Source organism: Hippocampus zosterae, chromosome 1, assembly GCF_025434085.1.
Source record: "Hippocampus zosterae strain Florida chromosome 1, ASM2543408v3, whole genome shotgun sequence".
Lineage (NCBI taxonomy): Eukaryota > Metazoa > Chordata > Actinopteri > Syngnathiformes > Syngnathidae > Hippocampus > Hippocampus zosterae.
Window position 1 is genome coordinate 23,834,054 of NC_067451.1, and position 12,603 is coordinate 23,846,656.

At 41.3% G+C, this 12,603-nt stretch overlaps 1 protein-coding gene across 3 annotated transcripts in view; it reads right to left on the reverse strand.

The window, feature by feature from the left end:
* tnmd (tenomodulin) overlaps positions 1 to 12,384 on the reverse strand; it is a 74,467-nt gene extending 62,083 nt beyond the window's left edge. The window contains exons 1-4 of one of the 3 annotated variants that reach the window (XM_052076034.1): positions 12,227 to 12,384; positions 6,883 to 6,979; positions 6,452 to 6,490; positions 6,204 to 6,353 (exon numbers count right to left, since the gene is read on the reverse strand). In XM_052076034.1, coding sequence (XP_051931994.1) covers positions 6,204 to 6,251 — 48 coding nt within the window. In that variant the 5' untranslated portion in view covers positions 6,252 to 6,353; positions 6,452 to 6,490; positions 6,883 to 6,979; positions 12,227 to 12,384. Of the gene's footprint in view, positions 1 to 6,203; positions 6,354 to 6,451; positions 6,491 to 6,882; positions 6,980 to 12,053; positions 12,206 to 12,226 lie in introns of those variants that run through there. The other 2 variants (XM_052076025.1, XM_052076016.1) reach the window with 2 other exon arrangements.
* Positions 12,385 to 12,603: the final 219 nt, after the last annotated feature.

Consider the following 12,603-nt stretch of genomic DNA (forward strand, 5'->3'; position numbering starts at 1 on the left):
CTCTCACCCTATCCTCCTCAATAGACTCTCCTCCATTGGTCTCTCCCACACTCCCCTCAGTTGGTTCCACTCCTACCTCACTGGCCGCACACAGTTTGTCCAGCTCAAATCATTCACCTCAAAGGCCTCCCCAGTCACCACAGGTGTACCACAGGGATCTGTCCTAGGTCCACTTCTCTTCATCATCTACCTCCTGCCTCTTGGCCATATCCTCCGCAAATTTAACATCCACTTTCACTGCTTTGCTGATGACACCCAGCTCTACCTCTCCTGCAAGCCAAACTCCATACTCCCACCCCCCCCCCCTCACCTCTTGCCTCTCCGAACTCAAAACATGGTTCACTTTCTTAAATTAAATGCTAATAAAACTGAAGTCCTCCTTCTTGGCACCAAATCCACTTTATCCAAAGTAAACAGTTTTTCCTTCAACATTGACAGTTCCCTCGTGTCCCCCTCCCCCCAGGTTAAGAGTCTGGGTGTCATCCTGGATAGTATGCTCACCTTCCATTCACATATCAACACCATCACCCGCACTGCTTATTTCCACCTCCGCAATATTACCAGACTTCGCCCTTCCCTCACCCCCCGCACCACTGCTATCCTTGTCCACAGTCTTGTCACATCCCGCCTTGATTACTGCAACGCTCTCCTCTTCGGTCTACCTCAAAAGTCCCTTCATAAAATCCAGCTGGTTCAGAACGCCTCTGCTCGTATCATCACAAAAACATCTACCCACCAGCACATCACCCCCGTTCTCCAACAGCTCCACTGGCTCCCTGTTCAACATCGAATCAACTACAAACTGCTTCTATATACATATATGGCCATCCACAACCTGGCCCCTCCTTACCTATCTGACCTTCTCCAGATGCATATCCCCTCTCGCTCCCTCAGATCCTCGTCCTCCCTCCACCTGTCAGTGCCCCCTGCCCGACTGATCACCATGGGAGCCAGAGCCTTCAGTCACACTGCTCCAAAGCTCTGGAACAACCTACCTCCGGACCTCCAAAACTGCGCACCTCTTTCCACTTTCAAGTCCCGACTAAAAACACACCTGTTCAGAATTGCCTACAACACCTAACTCTTCCATTTCCTATGTTTTTATGATTTTATGTCCTGTTTTTATATAACATCTCGTTTACAAATTTTTACATTGTATTTTCTTATTGTTTGTACAGTGTCCTTGGGTGGCATGAAAGGCGCTTTTAAATAAAATGCATTATTATTATTATAATAGTACATTCATCTGAGTGGCTCAATGAGGGCTGTGGGGGTTACTGGACCCCCTGATACAAGCCCACTTGGTCCACATTTGACCAGTGTCCTCATTTGGTCCAAAGTGCTGGCAGTAAGTCACATAGAATTTCTGGGCACAGCTGAGGCATTGAGGGGCTCTGATTGACGGCCTCGGTAATAAACCACTGCTTTTTCTAGATGATGTGGTTCTTTTATTTCATAAAGCTATGATCTTCATCTCTTCTGAATTTAATAAAAGAGTGTTTCGTTGAGTGCTGCCATAAGTGGAGTATTTGAAATATTTTGGGGTCTTTTTCACAACTGCGTGAAGAACATAGCGGCAAGTCACCAGTGGAATCGTGCACGTTCTGCAGTGAGACAGACTCAGCATCGGTGTGTTGTGGTCAAGAAGGAGCTGGGCCAATAGATAAAGCTCTCATTTTACGGGTCGATTTATGCTTCCTACCCACACCTGTGGTCACAAACCATGGGTCAACCGAAAAAAACAACATCATGGGTAAAGTGGCTGAAAGCAGTTTCCTCCTTATGGGTTATCAATGGCTCTTCCTTAAGGCTTCCCCACACTTGAGCTATCTGCTGAGTAAAAATGTATTCAAGACCGTAGGCTCGGCAGTAGTTTAAAAAAAAGCAATTCATGGTTTGCATAGAATTAAAAAACAGTGGATGGAGGCCGTGATGCGTGTGTGGTTGATGGGGACAGAAATTCAGATGGCCAATCAAAATGCGTCCTTTATTGACATGTTTTCAAGATGGTGGCCCCCCAGCGAAAGTGTCCGGGGCTCCATATTAGAGGATGAATCCGTTGATACATTATAGCTGTGTATATGACAAAACAGTTTCTTCAAAATCATGGAAAAGCACCGGCAGCGATTCAAAGAGATGGCCACAAATTTGGCCCTTTGCCAGTGTTTTCAGTTTCATTCATCAAATCGAAGGAGGCGACATCTGGCCACATATCGACCAATTTATGCTGTAATATATAACCGCTGACAACTTTGCTGGGGGCTGGCATCTTGCGTCATGTGAGTGGAGGACGGGTTTTGACTGGCCACTTGTTCTGAGCAACTTGCTCCAGTGCCGCAGACTTTTTAGCTCAGTAGATAGCACCTGATTTAAGAGGTACCAAACTACACAAAAAATCCAAAACAAGAACTAACATCAAGCAAAGAAGTGCATCTGTCATAGGTGTTAATCTGTGGAATAATTTTGAAACGGACCTGAAAATTAGGAAATCATTTGCTGAGTTCAAAAATAAATTCAAGAGAATAGTACAAAAAAAAAAACCTACATCAATCAGAGTTAAGATGATAAATTCTAAAATGTCTAAACATTCATTAAATATAATAATGAATCAGAATTAAGATGATAAGTGGAGTAATGTACTGCAATATCCATTATGAATACAAGAGAAAATCGACATATAAAAGTGCCAGCGTGGTATGTATAAAATCCCGATGCAAACCAAAAGTTGAAAAATATCACGGTTCATGGTAAAAGCATGAGCCTTTACGGGGACTTCCTTCTTTCTTTTTCTGATTGATATAAAAACGATCTATTTATAATTAAATATATACCTTGGGGTAGGACTAGATACGTTTTTACTTCGTCCTACTCCTTTGAACATATAATAATTGTGTGTATGATGAATTTTTTTCTCTTTCCTTTACTATTTTACTTACCTTGCTTTCTGTCAGTTTATTAGTGTATATGTTTTTATGTTCAATAAACAAAACAACAACAACACCTCTGAATGGCAGTCTTCACACATTTGGTGAGAAGCTTGTTTACTGATCAGTAAAGTTCTGAGAGGTGGCATGACAGTTTGTGGTTGAAAACTGATCTTTTGACGTGCATGTTGAAAACCGGAAAGCTAATCTAAGGAGCTACAGTTTGGAGCTTTAACTTCACGGTAGAGCAATTAAGTGACTGCGTATCTTCTCTTCGTCTGGCTTCATTTTTTTTTTTTTACGTCTACATTAAAACAAGAAATGACCTTTTTGACTGTGGCATTCTACGTGATTTATCCACCATTAAAAACTCCTGATGACTAAACTACCGCCACCCTCCCTGGGCAGAGCGTAGGGACGAGGGGACGGCAACAAGTTCTGTGGAAAGGTTACAATTATTAATTTCTATTTCTCCTCAAATTTAATTTTAATCTGCCCACTATCAGCAATTCCCTAAGCTTGACGGCACAAATTAATAAAGGCAAGCTTTTTTCCCATCAGGCTTTCTGTGTGCAGTAAATGAAAGCTTCTCATTTGCACTTTGTATTGTGCCTCTTCAGCTGCAGTAGACTGGACAACCTGCTGACTTCTTCTTCTTGAATAGTTCTGAAGGTCTACATTGCACAAACAGTTAATGCACTTTCGGGCGGATTCTGCTATTTGTGTTTATGTCAATATCTTAGCGCACCTTCCTTGCTCACTTTCAAGGTGGCGCCATTCTCCCGTTCAGACGTCTGACACAACCATCATGCATAACCTGGAAATATGTGTGCAATCACCAAAGAGTTGGAATTCAGTTAAGTCAAAGGATGGCTCTAATTTGGAGGAATATTCACGAGACGTGAATTCCGGACACTTTTATTTTGAAAATATGTAACACTTTGATTGTGAAATTAACTTGAGCAGTGGATCCGGAAGTTATCTTTGACGGTGTCATGTGTGGATCTCATCTACAAGCTGATCCAATGGCGCTGATCCTTTTTTTTCACCAATTTGCCCGTCATATGGCCATTGGGGAGCCAGTGAGCATATATGGGCCAGGTGTGCCTCTGCGTCATGACCTCGAGTTGGCTGGTGACAGTCATCACTTGCTGTCACCAGCTGTGAAATGACTCAAAATGTGCAATAAGATATTTTCCCTTGAAGAGGCGCGAGACAAGAAAAAAAGCACACTTTACATTTTTTTATTGTTATTAAGGACACAGAAGAATATGCCCCTTAAGGTGGGTGTTTCGTTAATTAGTTTGTGTGCTTAATGTTTTATTAAGGAACAATTTGAGTGTGGAATGCAGTGTCGGCTGATGGAGTTTTCAACGGCGGGTGGTGAAAGGAACTAAGTAACTAATTAACTATGCTGTGTGTGTGTGTGTGTGTGTATATATATATATATATATATATATATATATATATATATATCCATCCATCATCAGAGCTGCTTATCCTCACAAGAGTTGAGGGCGTGCTGGAGCTGATCCCAGCTGTCTTCGGGCTAACTCGTTGCCATTGGTGCAGCAAGCCATACCCCAATCATGGGCTTTCTTAAAATAATATTTTGGTGTTTCTGGCTATAAGAATGATTCTGGTTTTCAAAAACAGCTGAAGCTGGAAAAAAAAATACTTTAAACATATTTTTTAATTTGCTAGCATTAGCGATTTCAGTGTTGTTGTTAGTTTCACAACCTTGGCAAAGCTATGGTTACAAATATTAACTGCATCAGAGCCTGAGCCAACGCTAGATACCAACACATTTTTTTCTCTCAAAAAACAAGTACTAGGAGAGCAGGATTTTTTTCATGCCATTATCAAAATCACTATTACCGGTATATAAAATGAACTGTAAAAAATGTACTTCAATTTGTACTTAATAAATACGTTTCAAACGGTTTCCTACTTTAGTTTTACTGAAGTAAAGGAGGTGTTTCACGACTTCTACTTGAACCATAATCCCCCCCAGCCCCACAAAAAAAAGTACTTCTACATACTTAGAGAATGTGAGTGCTTTTGTCCATTCAAATCCAAATGGAAAGGAAGTACAGGTGTTTCACTGTGCTGTACTGTACTTATCTTTTAAATGTACTGTTTAATTTGCTGTACGACCATTTTTACTGATTCGGAGAACAGTAACAAAGGGAACAGTTTGAATATGAATCGAGTGCTCTATTTCTACATACATAGTATGGAGCATTAATGTCTTTGCCATTAATGTATTCCACGGATGTGACTGTGTCAGTGACAGTGACCATAAAATGCGAGGCACTTCAAAGTGTCCTCCGGGCCTGCTGGTGTGCGTATGACTCTCTTAAGGCATCTTGCATAAGCTCTGGCAACTTGAGCTGAGTGGAAACTTAACGCGTCTGTCGTTTTGGAATCAAGAGGGAAAGTGGAGCACGAGAGCAGAGATGCAGAAGAGGCAGCGATGGCGATCCACTGAGCGGTGTGAGAGTGTGCGGCCCCCTCGCCAGCGACTGTTTTCAAGGTTTTTCAGAATAAACCAGGTGCTTTGAGGGGGATAGCGCCTGCGGCCCCCCGCTGTCGGTGTGCAAAGAGCGGGCACTTGTTCAGGGAAACAGCAGAGGCAGCAAGCAGATATGGCAGTTTATCACACCAAGACACACTCAAACCATTTTGTATACATTTGGGATGAAATCAGCCGGCCCCCTGATCACTTATTCATCCTATTTATGATTTGAATCTGAAGTAAGTCACATCTTTGTTATATGCATAAATATGAATACGACTTCAAGGTTACTCTTTTGTGCGGAAAGTCTGCAACAGGTGCGAAGAGCAGATATTTCACAGCCAAAAATCCCATCTTCCCTCCTGCTCAATAATAAAAGGAGAGGCACAAGGATATCCTCCACATTGAACAAAGAGAAGAATTTCAATTTTAAACGAGCCTTAAAAAAACTGAATGAAGATGGACACATTTCATTTCTGACAAAACTCAAAGCACTCAAGAGACCGTGGCACAGACATGCAGCCTTCACTTTTTTCAAAGAGCGCACATTCTTTCTCCCTCTCTCTTTTTAATGAACTTCCACTTCCATTAACACTTTAATTTGTTTTGCAGGAATATTTCACAGGTGCTGACCTTTTCTTACTTCACTTTACTTTAAACGTAACACATTTTCCTAAAACTACTCCACCAATAGCAGTTAATACCCAATGCATTACAATTCCATTACACTATCCACATATAAATAACAGAAAAATACTCACATCATTATAGACAACCTGTTGGCTGCTGGACTGGCTGCTAAACTCCATGATGCAAGTCCAGGGAAGGAATGTGCTCTTGGTTGTGGGGAGGGGGGAAAAAAATCAACCTTCTCCTCTGCAAACCAAAAGAGTCACAGCCTCACTCCTTCGCTGCAATCTGGGAGGGGAGGCAAGTTTCTTAGACGGAGTGGAATTACTGCAACATTTGTGATAGCCATTAAAAGTCAAGCCAGAAGTCTGCTGCATACCTGCACTGCTTTCAAAGATGGAACGACACCAATGGCCCTCTGGTGAAGGAATTACACACAATGTGGTTGAAAGAAAAGCAATATCTCATGGCAATCACTCATTTGATATTCTTGATACTGGGGGGCACGACTACAATGTCTGCACCCCCCCCACCCCCACTCCACTCTGCTAGTGTCACTTTTGGCCGATTAGTGTGCATTTATAATTTGCCAGAGAACTGATGTGCTTGTATACCTGACTAGTAGTATGTAATTGTCCTACTAGCATGTCATGATCATGTTACTTGTGGGCAGAAATGTCACACAGTAAAGGAAAGCAGTAGTGGGGGATAAAAAATGCAGTCCGAGACAGTAATTCCACTAGCGTACTGCGATCATTGTACTAGTGTATTGAATCATCAGACTAGTCAGGACAAAGAGTGTAGTAGTACCTTAAGGTGGATATCAACAATATCGAATAACATAAACCTCTGAAGGATGCTTTAAGGAGCTCTGATGGAGGTCGCGGTTTGGGGTTGATGCATCCATCTGAAAGTGGTGAGACAGAGTCTGCAATGCCTCATCATGCCTGCCGAGCAACCATGTACAACGGATGAGTAACAAGGTGGTGTGACAGTTGTTGTTTCACTAGCACAGTGATTCCCAAACATTGTGCCACGGCACATAAAGTTCCTATGAGAGATCAGATGTCCTGCAGGAAATTATCCAAATTCATTATATGGAGATGAACATTTTTATTTAATTGTTTATGTATGATGATGTTCAGTGACAATCATGATTCCAAAGCAAACCCCAGTGTACTTCTGTCCAGTAAGACTTTCAAGTGTCTTATTGTTTCTTTGTTTTGTTTTCCCATCCATTACAGAGGTTACACTGTATGTCTTTTTTTCCTTTTAAAAAAGTTGTGATTTCAATACAGAAATGATTTTTTTTTCTCTAAATGCAGTAAATATTGAACCGGTTTTAAAGGGTTTCGGGGGATGATTGAAAAAGTGATTCAAGCTCTTCAAATAATGCCAGCCTAAACGTTTATTCATCTCTTGGCGATCTTTGGAATGTCAGCCGCTGATATCCAGTTATTTGTCTCATCCGTACTCTGAGCTGTTGAAAATGCCATTGAGACTCAACAAAATGTGCGTTCGCACCGTTATTGCTTTTTTGAGCCAGAAAATAGGTGTTTAAACCCCCCCCCCCCCCCCAAAAAATAAGGTGTTAGGCTTGTGACATTGACGATATATGATGAAGGTCATGAAAGGACAGGTCTTGGTTTGCTGACGCAATAGACTGTCTTGGCACCTGCTGCTTCCTATAAATATCCTTCTCTGCTCATAACATTGTGAGAAAACAGCATTCACACTGAGCCCAAAAAGAAAATGATCCTTTCCTATAATTATATCACATCTGGGTACCTTAGCACAGCCACCGTATCTATATCTGTATTTATATTGCACTTAATTGAATGGTGTACATCGAAACAGAAACATTCATTTTGTGAATGCGAAGACTTTGTTTTTCTTCTTTCTACCCAATCTTGCTGCTGTAGACTGTAAATTAACCCGATGTGGGACAAATAAAGGATATCTTATTTATTGTTATTTTTCTGTTGCTACAATGTGGAAGCTCTCTTGGTGCAAGACAATCCCCAATTTCCCAAATGGCTGCACTCCTTTCAACAGTGGAAGACTTCAAATAGTCCTCCGGTGGATAGAAGAGAATCAGAATTAATTGCTACTTCCTCTTGTCTTCATGTAGACTGTATGTGTATGTGTATGTGTGTGTGTGTATATATATATATATATATATATATATATATATATATATATATATATATATATATATATATATATATATATATATACATACACACACACACACATACAGTCTATACATGAAGACAAGAGGAAGTAGCAATTAATTAATTAATTGTGTATATATACACACACACACACACACACACACACACACACACACACACGCACACACACAGGGATTTGGAGTGTTCAATCAGCTTGCTATGCATGCTTTTGGAAGGTGGGAGGAAACCCATGCAACATGCAAACTCCACATAGGCTGGAGCCGGAATCGAATCCCGCATGCACCTCTGCACTATGAGGCTCACCCACGAACCAGTTGACACCAGTGCCGCTTTATATATAATACAATATTACAAGATTGAATGATGGGTGAGGCCGTCTCTCTCGCACGCGCACACACACACACGCACACGCACGCACGCACACACATGCCCACAAAAACCCATTGCTGCGTTTTAAGGTTAAGCAAGACCTAGCCAGCTGGCAGCTTTCCACAGGTCCACTAAGCCATACTAAAAGATTATCTAAAGTAGATGTATCGAACAATATGCAGCCACATTTATAATTTCATACATATTATTGATATGGTGAGAAAGGGAAGTATGCAAAATATCCACATTTTCCCTTTATTGTCAACCACTTTCCTTTCTAATGCCAATCTGCTTCTTCCTTGACAATCGCATCATGTTTTTGTGGTTCAAATAAAAACAAACCAAAAGGTACAGTGTGTTGCACTATATGTGGCACCCCAAAATCTAATTCAGGGTCGCATCACAGTCTTTCTGTTGCAACACAGTAGTGTCACAAAATGTGACAAGTAGCTGTGTATTGTGTGGTGCTTTATTCACTCGGTGTGCAGCGAGGAGTTGCCAACTTTATATCTATATATTTTTTTTCTTCCTCAATGGCCCACTTGGTGTGCGGCAGGTCTCATTTAATTATAGATGCAAAATCAGAAAGGAGCTTATTACACCTCATTCATCCTTAGAGTTAAGGCAGTGTTTAAAAGTCGGAATTATAATAAAATGGTCAACTTCTTCATTTACTTGGATTGCACTTTGACCAATTTGGCAGCATCTCTTCGAGGGGTGTTCACACGGCAACTTTTACTCGTGTGTAGCACGCGTGCTGCCCCCCGTAGAGCGTTCACACGTACAAAGTTATACCAGTGTAGCCCCTGAAAACAGCTTATACCGGAGCAAATTTTACCCTGCTCAGGGGGTGGTTTAAAAATTTACTCCAGAGTAAATGCTAGTTTGCGAGGCATCACCGATATATTATGGGACGTGTGAACACCACAGGGGAGACTCACTACGCGTGAGAAGAGTTGATTACATACGGGTATTGAATGCGTTGCTTTCCTGCTCTGTTGTACGTCATCTTTCCTTTCTCTCTTTTCTCATCCTTTTACAGTCTCTGACAGACCACAGTGCCGATTTGTCCGGAGAAGTATAAATCATGGTTTTTCGATATGTCACAAACAAGGCGGGGAAAAGGAAGTACACTTTACACATGAGCGTGTTTTCTTTGTGGTGCTTAACATTCTATTTTGAAAATGATGAAGACATACTCGGTCAGTTCTGCCTGAGGTTGACCATCATTCGGAGAAGTGGTCAAGCTGCAAACCATTTAGGAGGCTTTATTGGAGTGGTCAAGCTGCAAACCATTTAGGAGGCTTTATTTGAGTCTATCTCAACATTGTCAAGATCTGATTGTGACGGGACCTTGTCAGCTCTTTCCCATTGATATAAATCTTCCCAATTACTGTCACATTTTGCTATGGTAAATCGAGTTTCTGCTCTTTCAAGGAGTGTGTTGTGTCAGCAGCCGTGTTAAGCATCCAGGGACCTCTTTTCCCTTCGGAAGACTAGGCTAGTAACATAATAAAACATTCATTAACTCCACAGAAAGTCTTTGTAGTAGTATTTTAATGATGAATTGTAATGCAATTACAGTATACAAATACAACCCTAATCCAATAAACAAAAACAAAATAAAATCCAGAAACTAAACCCCATAAAATGATCTTTCGACACTCTCCACTCTAATGATGAATAAGAATGGGATGTTCTCTGTCACACACAGTCCTTCACACATGGGGGTGTAGTGCGATACCAAGGGAAGGGGTGGAGAGTGGGGGGGGGGGGGGTATTAGCTCTTGCAGGGGCATGCTCACAACAATTTTATTGACAACTGATACTATTCATCGTCGCAGCGGAGAGGTGGGGGCAAAACAAGAAATAAGAGGAGCACTGGTACAAAATGAAATTAAACACACATGTAATGTGCAACACACACCATTCGTGCATGAGTCAAAATCTCCACTCGTCAAATGTCACTGACGGACCTGAATGCACAACGCCAGAAGAGCCGACGTAAAGTCCTTTGTTCACAGAAAGCCATCGGACACCATTTAAATCTGTGAATCATTTGTTGTTGCTTTCAGTTGGAAACTGAAATCTGAAAAGGGACTTCTTTGTCTTGAATGTAACAAAAAGTAAAATATTTGACCAATTTTGATGATTGAAATGTTTTGCCCAGAAACAAAAGGAAACCAGACCACAGGACTTCATTTGATTCTAATATTCACCTAGATGAGTTTACACGACCATGACGTTTGGTAACAAGCATGAGTTCAGATTTGCCAACTTGTTACTGCCAAAATCAGACCAGACCACAAACACGATCCAAATGATCCATCATGAACATTACTGTATTACACTGACAACTTTCTCTTATGAGGACCAATAGGTATATTTCTTCAGGAGTTATACACAAGTGCCCGAACGACTATTTTTCTGTCTGATCACATTGCTTTTAACTCATTTCATTCCACACAAAACTCTCCGAGTGCACTCGTAGACTTAAGGCAAGTGACTTAAACAACACCATTACTTTCATTGTTCTTTTAGCCATTGCGCGATGACACGTGAGGAACTATGTATGCAGTAGTACTCAAATGGGGAACGAGTCCCCAGAAAGTCAGTACAGTCTCGTGCAAGTACAGCAAGCAGATGGAAAATGTTCACAAACTGGTTCAGTGTATGACTGCAGCAAAAGCACATCCTCTGGTCAGTCATCTTACATGAAGCCTCTGACAACAATGGGTTATATGTCAATATAATATGTAAGTTCGACTAAAAAAAAGCAAAAAACAATTAAATAAATAATTGGCAACAAAATAATCCGTCACTATTTCGATTTTAGATTGCCAATTGGAAAGAATAAGAACAAATTATAAACACATTCAGCTGAGTGTCGCATCGCAGCAGAGAGACAAAAACAGGAAGTAGAAATATACATAAAACAGGAACTCTGGTCGACTTCAAATTGTCCATTTTGGCTCTATACTCGTCAAGATACCTTTGATCTGATTTTTTGGCTGCAGCATTTGCTAAAAACTGTCATGAGGCCCACTGAGATGCTTTGCTTTTTATTTATTTTGACAAAAAGACTACAGAAGTTCTGCTCAAAGTAGTGGTGGTAGTTGTTAAAGCAGATGCTGATTCCTGAAACAAAGGTATGTATTTTTCTCTCTTGCAGTGACCATCTGGGGGAAAAAAGTTCCTTTTCAGGCAGCTTCCCTGTCTGTCACTCAGAAAGAAAGAAAGAGGCCCACATATCCACACGCATTTTGAGTCCTTTACAACACAAGGGGAAACAGACACTACTCGGAAAGAAAAATGACAAGATGATTTGCATGAACAAAAGGTACGGACGATTTTAGAAAACAGACACAAACCCGAGCAGGCCTGAGAATGTTTTAAGTGTTTCCACCTGCGCCCTACCTCCTCTGGGTCCATTCAGGTCAAATATGACAAGTAATCCTGTGTGATTTAATCATCCGCTTCCTGCCTCAACACCACTACACCTCTTGAGGCTTTCATTACAGAGGAAGCAGAGGTGGAGTGGAACGGGATCGACCCACAAAGCCAGTCACCTTTACCATCTCGGTCCTCACCTTTACCATCTCGGTCCAGAGAAAGATTTGAAACTCTCCAACTGTCATCACTCAGGATTTTTCCCTATGCTCAGTTGAAGGCGGGGAAGGAAGCGCTTTGTGCAGGAAGTATACACTGTGCTCTTTTTCCCACTTGACGTTTGACTCTTCAACTTAAGTTGTGACACCCTATGATGAAATACTTCTTCAGAAGTACAAAGCAATCACTCAGGTTCCACAAGTAATACTCAAACTTGTCAAGAGATGCTTTGTGATGGTTCTTACGGTTGGTAAGATCATTTCAGTGTGTAAACTGAACACTTGCCACATCTTTCTTACCTTCACCATGTTGTGATAGACTGGAATCAGGACAGTTTGTGGTCACTGTCACTGTGGTT